Consider the following 12320-nt stretch of genomic DNA (forward strand, 5'->3'; position numbering starts at 1 on the left):
ATTTAGCACTTTGTCATCTAGGAACGCATCCCCCACATTAAGCAGGGTTTTACTGTGCTAAACTATAAGAACTGTGTATTTTCCAATATTATTGCAAACAGATATTCAATTATTTTATAAACTTATTATTTTAATTTTTATAAAGTTTTTAATTTGATGGGATGCAATGCAATGCAACATGCTCAGAATTGGGTAATTACCAAAGTTCTTTAATTAATATGGCAGAGGGACTTGATTTAATTACTTTTTCATTTCAGAAGTTAAATAGTATGTTGTTTTAATATAATTTTAGAAATAATGTATGTTTATTATAATTAATAAATCTATATAGAAATGATATTTATGACTGACTTTTTTTTAAAAATAAAATACAAAATCTAAAAGGTAATAGAAAAAAAATGTTTATACAATACTAAAATGTTTTACTTCTATTCTACTTTTAATACAAGATTTATACAAATAATGTTTAATTAAACTGTAAACTAGGTGTAAGAAGATTGCTAACATTTATGAACAAGTCTGTTGTTTATCTCAGCACAAAGTGCAATATTGAAATTGAGCATATTTACCATTATGCTAAAACAAAAAGCATAACTCCAATTTCTTAGCGTACATAACATAGGTCATAGGTTCTACAATTTGATCTAGTAAAAGGAGGATGTGTGAACACAACACTATCATGTATGATCCAAACAATTTTCAATCTGCAATTTTCATTATTTAGGTTACTAGAACAAATTACATTTATATAAAATTTCCAAACATCAAATGTTTGGCTTATTACTAATTAGAAGTGTGGCTCATTTGTTTAAATGAGTAATCTTAATTGAATTTGGGATTCTTCAAAATTAAGTAAGCATTAGTATTAGAGCTTTAATAATGGGTCATGGAATTCCTAATTAATTGATTTTAAAGAAGTTCCAAGTTTTTTCTGGAATTAGTTGTGTAAAGTGAATCATCTCTGTATTATATATAAAATACTTGTAATATGACTAGGATATTGCTATATGAATATAATGATACCAGATGCTTTTACACTATTCAAATGCTATTGACATATTAGTTTGTCGTTTAATTTGTTTGTTTCTAACTGTTGCAATGCTGCTAGAATATTTGCCCTAATCACATATACACCTAAAGTAAATAGATCTCTGTATGGTCTTAACAAAAGATTAATGTAATAAACTGAAGGGATGTGGAGTAAATGGAGCCAAGTTGGGTAAATGAAAGAAAAGATTGTCAGGCAGAAATAAGTCATTAAGAAAGTTTATATTGTAACCTGTTAAGATGTGTATTTATCTAAAGAAGTAAAGTGTAACCATATTCATAGTGTTATCCCAGGAAAGTTATCAAAAAGTAAATTGCCAAATTTATTAAATATAAAATATTTTTAGAGCTTGAACTTTTAGCAACAAGGATGCTAAATAGGCAAACTATATCAATAAGAGATTGAAAAAAGAAAAAAACTGACATGTAGTATTATTTGAAACTGGAAATACCTCCACATTGTCTTGCTATGAATTTCCAGATTAAATTGATTGTGCAAATACGTCACACTAACCTTATATAGCTTTGTGGTTAATTTTTCATTAGATGGATTTTATTTAAATTGATAGTACAATTTTTAACTCCAAATCAACTTTCAATATACTAAGATTGTTGATTTGGGATACTTGTGTGATGGTTGACCAATATAAAAGTGAGTTACAAAGGCTGCAACTGATGTACTAGATAATTTACAAAAAAAAAAAAAAAAAAGATAGTAGGTCAAGAATGATGTCTTCAACATAAACAATTGAAATGGATTGTAAATAAGATTGAGAAGATAACTTGAAACAGTGTCTTGTGGAATACTAGTTATAGGGGAAAAGTCAATTTGACATCATTAATTTTTAGTCTTCACTGTTCATAAGATATAATTATTTAGCCAGTATATAAGAGAAATGGAATATCAAATATAAATTTGAAATTAAAAGATTAAGAAGTACTGAGTTAAATGGTTTAGTTAATGATCAATGGGATGATTTTAACGCCAAATACTGTATAATAAAATGGAGAAAACACTGAGATCAGCGTTTTATGTACATTTTCTTATCACAAGCCCTTTTGGTGAACCTATAGTCATCGAAAGTGCTTGCGATAAGAAAACGTACATATAACGCCGATCTCAGTGTTTTCTCCATTTTATTATAGGGTTTACTTAAAAAATCTTACATAGCTGGAATTTTGAAAAACTTATGAGTACAATAAGATTAGTGGTGGTTGATTTTTGATTCAAAGCTGAAATGGGCAAGGCAGTTTGATGTGGAAAGATAAACAATTATATATATTTATTCTTTCATGCTAAAAATTTTTTTTTCAAACAAGTATGAAGAATGCTATTAAGACATAAAAATTATGCTGAAAGTTTGATTTGTAGCTTCCATTTTTTATTAAAGTTATTTCAAAAAATTGCTAGAATATGATCTTACTGTGCATGCCTGACAAGATTTTGTGATAACATGCATCAAGCATGAGAGAGAGATTTTCATTGCAGAAAGAAAAATTACAAAAAAAGATAAGGCTATAAACAAGAAAAAGTGATAGGAAAAAAACCTTTGTTGCTCTAAAATCATGAGAAAATATAAACTTATAAATTATGTGGTAGTGGTGATAGTGCTTTAAATGAGCCCAAAAGACTGTTGCTGTGTTTTTTATAGATTAAATTAAAAATTACTATATAAAAAAAATCTTAGACAAATGCAAGCAAATGAAAATATCAGATTTCATGAAAAAAGTAGAGTAAAATCAAGATGTTGCAGATATTTCAGATTAAGGTCAACAGGAAAGTTCAGATGACAGTATTTTGCCAAAAAGAAAACATCTGCATTTAACAGTGAAGAAGAAAAAATTAATATTAACGTGCAATACGTTTGTTTGCGATTGTTAGTTAATTGTTGATAGCTTTAATAAACACATTTCTATTAGCAAAAGTATACTCTGTTTTGTAATTAAGGTTTTGAACCTAACTGTGTTTTGTACTAGTCGTTTGTTGATATAGCACAAATTCTCATAACATGGCATGTTTTTAAAAACTAAGTAGTGTGTTATACAGAGGATATCTGTATTTATATGCTGTGTAGTGACTTATTTTTCAAAGATTAGCTTCTGAGAGAGATGGCATGACCCCATCCCTCTCAGGAGCTTATCTTTGGATGCCATGTGTTTGTTGGTTGTTTACAAAACATTCACAATAGTAGAATTCTGAATTTGTATAGCTATGCTGTATGTATCTTGGTCAAAATTTGTTGATGGGCAAATGTGAAGTTCTCAACATCATTTTTTATAAAAGTGGCTAGTCCATGTTTATGTGGTGGTGAGCAAGTTTATCATCATATGATCAGGTGTCTTACCTCTAGTTACAATTTTCTGTTTCTTTCAATATTAGAACACTGACACAATATTTTATTTTTTTTAGTATACTCAACAGGTATATAAATATTTGGTTCTCTTGTGTCTTTAATGTTAAACTGACAGATATTTAGCTGGGGACCAGATTTTTGTATGAACATGCCTAAATAGTAGTCCTGATGACCTGTTATAACAGCTGTTTCTCTGATTGTTGCAACCATGAGGCTCATAAGAATAGTATGACACCATCTCAATTTTGTAAACTATTTTATATTAACCAGAGTGCATCACATGGAGGCAGTCTACATTACTGTAAAAAATAATGAACAATTTTCCAATTGATAATTATGCTTTAAAATTTTTAAAATTAATAATATATACAAAGAAAAGTTAATTTATTGCTCTTTATGGAAAGTCAATAAGTGCAGATTCAAGCAGTTGTATTATTTGCTTCAGATATAAGCATTTGATTTATCATTTAATCTATATTTAAGAAGTTAGCCACTAAATTTAATTGTGAGGCCTTTTTGTTGTTTAAACTAATTGAAAAGGCGTCCAGAAAACGTTTGTTAGTTTTGAATTGTTTTCACACTGGTCACAGGCACGAGTAAGTTGTAATTATTTAATACATACCCCGGTGTGTATGAAGAAGAGATGTTAATTGAAAATATTTTAATACATTGATTTTAATTTAAAAATAGCTTAACTACTTAATCTTGTTTTTTAAATAGTTTTAGACATCTTTCTACATCTTTAGAGCTTAGATTTTAATTAACTTTTTTAGTGTTTTTTATTAATTCATTTTGAAAATGGAGTTGATGATTGCTGAAAACATTTAAATAAGTTTTTGAGGAGTTCTGGAAGAAATTTGAATTGTCAGAAAATAAAAAGTATCACTCTAAATCAGTGGTTTTCACCTTTTTGTTTTTTAGTGTGTTGTAAAATATGTAAAATTTTCTAGTGTACTTAGTGTACAAAATTAAAAATATATGATATTCACAGTGCATTCCATAAGTTTGTCCTTAACTTTTTCTAGAACAATAATATGGCAATGTATCAAGCAATGTGCTTATTAAGTAATAGCAATTATCTGTCCATTTACAAATTCCAAACACACACAATATATTGTAAGTTATAATGTTTACTGTAAATTTTGTTGCTGGGTTTTTAAGGCCATTGGGAACTCGGGGCCTGGGGATAGAGCAAGCTCTCTTAACCTTTACTTTTTGAAAAAATGAAATGTATTGCTTTTTAAAGTGGATCTATCTTGTACAGAAACCCTAAATATCTTTAGGTGGTATTTGCAATTTTGTGATGGAAGGAACTTTGTAAAGGACAAGAACTGGTTATCCCACCTTGCTTTGAACAAAAGAAAACATTGCTGAGTTGGTGAAGTACAATTATTAAATAGCATTGTAGATGATAGCTAAGTCTTTGAACATCCCCAAAAATGTTCATATTTTGATTAAGGGTAAGATGTGTTTTTTTCCACATGCTTTGATAAAACATCAAAGCATGTGGAAAAAAAAATTAGCTTCTTTATCTCAGTTGTCTTGCCAGAACATCATTATGATAGATGAAAATTTCTTTGGAAAATCATTATGGGAGACGAGATCTTTGTTTCATTTAAGATTGCAAAACCAAGACACAGAATTTTGGTTATGATACCTCCCAGATCAGAGAAATTGAAATTTCAAAGGTTCAAAACAACTTTAAGGCTACAGTATACAAAGAATTAGTATCAAAAAGAAATGAGTGTAATTTTATAAAGTAGTATTGGATTGTCTCCTAAAATGCTTCAGTGTGTTTGCTCTATCATATTCTGATTCCAAGATTTTTTTCCTGTTGCATAATAATGTATCTGCAAGTTGCAAACATGCATCAACTTTTGACACAAAAAAGATTCCTCACTCTTGCTCCCCTTACCCACTTAAGTTTTGTCCTCCTTCAGAATTTTATTTTCTAAGTTGAAATTGAAGCTTAAAGGATATTGATTTGTTAAACATAAATCAGCAGGAAGCTATGCAGTTTTTTTTTTGAGTAAAATTTTCATTGTCAGATTCCACTTAAGATATGGCTTGTAATTTTTCCCTCTATCCTGTTGTTAAACAACAGGATAGAGTAGCTAAACAACTAAGTAGCTAAACTCTAGTAGCTAAACAACAAAGGTTCTATCCTTATCCCACAACCTTTAACTGATAAAATTTAATAGCATCAATTCCTCTTATATACAAGTTACCATGCCAAATTTTGTTTCTTAATCTTAATCCCATCCTGAGATATCAAACAAAGCATGCCCCCTCTCACATTTTTTGTTCAGGGGATCTCAAATGCCAATTTTCAAAAAATAGTGTGTCAAATTTGATGTGCTTAACAATACTTTCCATGTTTATATATACTATTTTTCTCTCATTTTTATTTTTTATATAATACCTGTCATAAAATTTATGGATGTACTGTGTATTTAAATTATGAATAATTGGTGTGCAATAATAATAATTACCTTACGGGCATGGCCTTTCTATAGATTGATTATGGATGTAATTAATCTTTATACAAATGGGTTTTTCATATTTAAAATACTTTTATATCTGCGGTGTACTTGGCTGTCTATTGGAGCATGTCATAAATTTAGAGCAATGATTCTTAAATGACAACACACTAAGAAAAAAAGATATATATATCTTTTAAGATTGTAAATTTAAGTTTTCTTTTATAATTTATATATGATTTAAAATGGTTTCTCAGCATATCATTCTTAAAATTAAGTATGTGAAATTTTTGTATGCATTATTACTATACAAAATTGTATTGACATGCATTGAATATAAAATGTATGTTCAGCTTATCTTTTATAAGTATTTTAATATAAAATATAATTGATATAGGTGCTGTGGCAGATGATGTGTATAGTGTAGTTGTAACTTATGAAACTCAAGATCAGGCTCAACAGTGAGTATTATTTTTGTTGGATATTGATTGGTATTTTAATTTTGATCATTATTATTATTATTTTCTGTTAAGATATATAAGTGTCTTATATATTTATGAAAGTAATAGAATAAGTAGATAGTGATAGTAAGACCTGGAATCTATCAACTGTTGAGTTGGATAACTATAAGGCTAGAACTTGGCTAATCCATAGTATATTTTTAGCTTAGTTTTCTCCATTGTTTTTGTACTTAGCTATTTGAATAGCACCTAATTTGTCTAATTTTGTATCAGTGTCAATTTGAATATCACTTCTGATATGTTGTTTATAGATTGTTTGAGTGGAAAAATTAATTCATTATAATTAAATACTCATAATTTATATTAGTAATGATAGATTAGAATATACTTTGTAAAAATTTTTGAACAATATAAGCATTATATAAATACTAGCTCTGTACAGGGTTTTTACAGGGTAAGATTATAAAACCTATATTTTTTTATAATGTAGTTTATTACTATTTACAATGTAGGTACATACAGTAGCACAATACAGTAGACTAAGGAAGAATTGAATGGGTATTGAATAGAAAGAAATCTATATCCAATATAAATACTACACACACAACCAAAAATCAGCAAAACTCACTTTGTTGGTTTTTTTGTTATTGAGAGAGTAGTATTTGTATTCATAGTTTGTACTCGGTGGTGGTTGTTTGTATATACAATACAATAAACTGTTTGGGAGGAGTTAAACCCCTGAGATCCCTATAATGCATGGTCTTGCAAATATATATAAATTTTTGAAATATGTGATAGTAAATATTTAATTATGGTAGATGTTACAAAAATATACATATTCAATATTTCAGTAAGAAAGCATAGCACCTTATAGAAAAGATAACATTTCACTAAATTTAAATAATAATATGAAAAGCAAATTAAAGATTTTTCTATGCCAAAAATAGTTTTTAATAAGAATCTTGCAAAAAATTTTTGATAATAATAGTAAAAATAAAATTTACTCTTTTTATAAGCAGTATCATTTATGTAAATATGATCTGCAATTCTTTATCATCAATTTTAACTTGATTTATTAAATCAAAGAAAAGATATATTATTATAGTGAGATACATTAATCGTTTCTATCATTGAATCTTTACATTTTACTCTGGGTCCATTACTAACTTGTTAATAATTAAATTTTATTATAAAATGTTCTAGAGGACTACAATATTACTGTATGCCAATCTACCATTCTGCTGCCTAAATCAGAAGCATCTAGAGTTAATTAAATCCATAATTTTCATACTTCTGGAAATGAGGATAGTCTATTAAATAGACTGAAAACATTAGCAAAATTAGTTCATTAGAATCTGCCCTCAAACTGGGTGTGTAAATTATATTTGTGAAGGATTCAGAAAGAATTGAAATATTTCAAACAAATCTTATTGATATTAAGTTGCTCATTTTCTCAAATTTAATTTTGCACAACACAACATTTATAAAGTCAGTGTTTTAAAATTATAATATTTTGATTAGTCTCATATTAGGAGCTTGGCTGATAAACTTTATGGCATTTAATGACAACTTGTTACACACAGTAACATTAATATCAAATGATAATGAAGAAATGGAGCAGTTTTTTCTTGCACTGAAACTTTGCACCAAAACATAACTAGACTGTTATTTTGACTATAGTTTGACTAATTATCAATATAAAAAAATTTTTCTAAAGATAGAGCCTGCTATCTTATACTAACATTAACTAATAGTTATAATTATTTTTGGATTAAACTATTAAATAATTATTAAACTTAATTCTAAACTAAAGATAACATTAGTGTTTAAAAAATAAAGCTTTTCTCAAGGTCTGCGAAATACACATTGATATCCTCAATGACATCTTTATTGAAAGAAGTAATTAATGCAATTTTGCTATTGCAGCTTCTGATTTGTGGGACAGTACATTGTCTTGGTGGAAATGCACTAATCTTGGATGTCTGTTTCAGCTCTTTTTTTCAAATGGTTCAATAATGTTGCATAATAGACTCCTGTTGTAGTTTTACCCTTCTCCAAGTAGTCAATCAGGATGATTCCTTGGGAATTCCAAAACACAGTCAGCCATGACCTTGCCAGCCGACAAAACAGTCTTTGCCCCCTGTTTTTGTGTGTGCACATTTTCACCACTCATTGTTTCCATTGTTCCTGCTTTTGACTGTTGCTTTAACTCAGGTGTATAGTGGTGAATCTGTTGTTTATCCAGGTCACAAATCAACACAAAAAGTCCTGTGGATTGTGGTTAAACATCACCAAACACTGAGTTGAAATGTCCTTTTGCATGTGTTTTTGGTCCACAGTCAACAATCACAACACCCATTGTGCACACAGCTTTTTCATTTGCGATTTTTTTCATGCAGGATATTGTGCACTTGTTCAGTTGAGATACCTACAGTCTCAGCAATCTCTTGCACTTTTATGTGACGGTCTTCCATGATGATACCATGGACTTTTTCAATGATTTCTGTCTTGGTTACCTCAACTGGATGTCCAGAATGCACTTCATCTTCAGTTCATATTCAACCATGTTTAATTAAACTTGCTTATCCTGAAATAAACAGTCTTCAATGCTGGTTCAGAGTGCCCATTAACTTCATCAAACTCCATTTTGATCTAAGCAACTGTCCACTTCATTAAATAAAAATGTTTTATCACTGCATAGAACTTGATTTTTTTTCATTTTTGTGAAAACAGTTACACTGCTTGCTTAAAATATCTGTAGAATACGAAAAATGGCAGTTACAAGATGTGACATCACCAAATGAATTGTGGCACAATTGCATTAAAATTTACCAAACTTATCAAACAATTTATATATATTTAAAAATTTCCTTCATTTATCATCTATTCCTTTTTGTATTAATATTTTAATTGATTTTATAAATTCTTTCAAGTTCATTTGTATAATGGAAGCTTTGAGCATTATAATTGTATTAGATTTCTAGTAGTAATTTTTAAAATATTAAAATTAAATGTATAATAATGCAAATGCATCCTTAAAGTATCTATTAAGTGAAAAACAGTAACTTAAATTTATTTATATAAGTTTTTTTTATTACCAAACTAATTTCATATATCTAAATTATAATTTATATTTTAGAGCCTTTGCTCAATTAAATGGCTATGAATATGAAGGAGTATTACTGAAAGTAGACTTTTATATGGATCAAGGCCGCAGTAATAGAATGGCACGTGGGCGTGGAAATTTTCATCCTTTTCCATTTCCAGGAAATTCTGCCTCATTACGTCCTTCAGATTTTCCACTCAGGTAAGTTATCAATACAGCTATTTTTATGTACTGTACAATGGCATATAACTGTTGAAAATAGGCATGCTGATACAAATTTTAAAATTACATTCTTTCTGTTTTATAATAAACACTGATTGGCTACTTCTTCAGCACTCACAGAATCTCTTGATCTGACAGCTATCTAATTGTAGATTTCGTGTATTTTTTATTTCTAGATTTTTTTTTGTTCTCACTTGAAAGAGGGGAAAATCTGTTGTAATTGTTAGTTTAATTTTTATATTTGCATCACATTTGATGTTTTGATCATTGAAAAACCAAAACAGTAGTAAAAATTTGAGTTAGTTCACTGACTATAATTAAACAGTCATATTATTTTCATTATCTTTCATTAACAAATATTTAATAAATATAATGGAGAGGACAATAATAAAATATATAAATATTCACAATTAGAAGAAACAATGTCTTCATATTTTGTTCTTTATGTAATAGCTAAAGAACACAAGTCTTTACAGCAGAGTTGATCTTTTATTTGAGGCTACACATCTGCTTCAATATGCAAAACTGTTAAAGAAAAAAAAAATAGTAGCCTTAAATAAAAAGTCAACTCTGCTAATTAAATGTGTTTCAGGACACTTATCTCCCATCAGATTCTACCATTACAGGTTGGAACATGACTGTTTAAGAATTCTAGAACTGACTTTTTGAATCATTTTTATTTTAAACAAAAACAATTTTAAAAAACTGTTCTAGAATTCCTGTTCTAATCCAATTGTGGAATCTCATGATGATAGGTGGTAGTCCATGTTCATAACATAGAGTTGTCATCGTGAAGAATAATTGAAATAAATTATTTTGATAAATGTTACTTACTTACAATTATTTTTATATTTCAGAATTCTTGTTTTGAGTGACATGGTAGGAGCAATTATTGGACGTGCAGGTGGAACAATCAGACAAATAACTCAGCAGTCAAGGGCAAGGTATATTCAGTTTTATTTAAAATTTTGCACAGGTATATTATTCTTTTGAGTTTAAACATTATTTTTTAATAATTAGAGTTGATGTACATCGCAAAGAAAACGCTGGATCTCTTGAAAAGGTAAATAATTCTATAGCATTTGTATTTGAAATTTGATTACACTCATTCCTCGTTTTAATGGAAAAAAGGGATAACATCTGTCCAATGTTGCCAATTGTAAGTTTTGAAATTAAGTCTGCAGTGGCTAATATCCACAATTACATTACAAAAGAAAGTCAAATTGACTTTTTTTGCTTTTCTACTCTTCCTCCTGAAGATATGGTAAAGAAAATTATGAAAAGTAAGAACAAATAAACACACTGACACACAAAAGGGGCAAAATCACAAAACAATAAGAAGCATGCATGGTTCCACTTGTGAACAAAGTGACAGTCTGCCAACTAGCAGTCAGCTCCTGAAACAGCAGCTTGTGTTCATTGTTGCCACAACTGTCTGTAGGGAGCAGGACTTTCAACTGAATTGGCTGCTCCATTTTGTCTGTTTCCAATATCCATTAAAGAGAGGTCTGTAGGACTGAGGAAGGAGTGTATATTGATGTCATTGTATTTAAACTTCTGTGCTATTAAGGCTTTAATATTCTGTTATTTTTAGTATTTCATACTTTTTTGTGATTAATATAAACACAATATTAAATTAGAAAATGAATTGATTTTATCCACTAAGCAAATTGTGATGCAGTTTAATATTATTGAATTTTTAAGTATTTTGAACCGTGCATGATTTTTTTTAATATTGTGTAATGCACTGAATAATGTTTAACTTATGTGAACTTGTGGTTCTTTTGAAAATAATCTGTGGTTGTTGACACTAATCTCTGTGCTATATCTAGATTGATGAAAGTGATAATCTATTGGGTATTGGCATATCCTAACAAGTGCTTACTAAATGTTTTCTGTGTTTTAAAGATTAGAGATTAAAAACTTAGAATTTTTCTATCAGTGATTGTATGCTTTAAAATAATTGGATAGTTTTCATGAGATGTTCAGAAATGCTTGCATAACTGAAGAAACTCCTTTTTTTACTATATACCATCATCAATACCAGTGAAATTCTGTGCATTAAAAATTTATGGGCCAGTATTTGAGTGAATTAAGTGAGTGAGAAAGTGGAAGTAAGTAAATCTTGTCAATAAAATGAAACTTTTAAATGAGGAAGTAATAGAACTTTCTGCTAAAATGATTACATATGTAAAATAAATTAAATAGCTGGCAAATAAAGCTTATTGAATGCTATATTGCTGAAATCTTAAATTTGTTGTTTTAATACTTTCACTGAATAATATCTTATTTCAAATTTTTTTCACTTGTGGATTTAGTCATTTTTTTTTATTTCTAGCCTAAAAAATAGATGTCAGTAACTGACTATATATTTGTATATAGTATGTTTGAAACACATTTTTCATTTAATATTCTGCAGCTTTTGGTACTTTGATTTTTGTTAAAATTTTAAATGGTCTTTTTAAGTACAAATCCAATATAGGTACGTGGCCAGCACTATTTACATTTAATAAAAATATAAATATGACTTTTACAAAGAAAAAAACTTTGCATATTGTCCTCCTTTTTCACCGTTCGCACCGTCAGCAGTCCTTGAACAATTCACACAAATTTTGGAGATGACCTTCCTTTGTAGGCTAATTTGTGTGAA

General features: G+C 28.6%; 1 protein-coding gene across 5 annotated transcripts in view; it reads left to right on the plus strand.

Annotated features, from left to right (window-relative positions):
- Imp (IGF-II mRNA-binding protein) overlaps positions 1-12320 on the plus strand; it is a 102052-nt gene that overhangs the window by 60652 nt on the left and 29080 nt on the right. For all 5 annotated transcript variants that reach the window (XM_067282409.1, XM_067282412.1, XM_067282410.1 and 2 more), the window contains 4 exons: positions 6279-6342; positions 9482-9649; positions 10528-10614; positions 10691-10733. In XM_067282409.1, the coding sequence (XP_067138510.1) occupies positions 6279-6342; positions 9482-9649; positions 10528-10614; positions 10691-10733 (362 nt within the window). The remainder of the gene's footprint in view (positions 1-6278; positions 6343-9481; positions 9650-10527; positions 10615-10690; positions 10734-12320) is intronic.

This window comes from Centruroides vittatus, unplaced genomic scaffold, assembly GCF_030686945.1.
Source record: "Centruroides vittatus isolate TY-2023 unplaced genomic scaffold, ASM3068694v2 contig_955, whole genome shotgun sequence".
NCBI lineage: Eukaryota > Metazoa > Arthropoda > Arachnida > Scorpiones > Buthidae > Centruroides > Centruroides vittatus.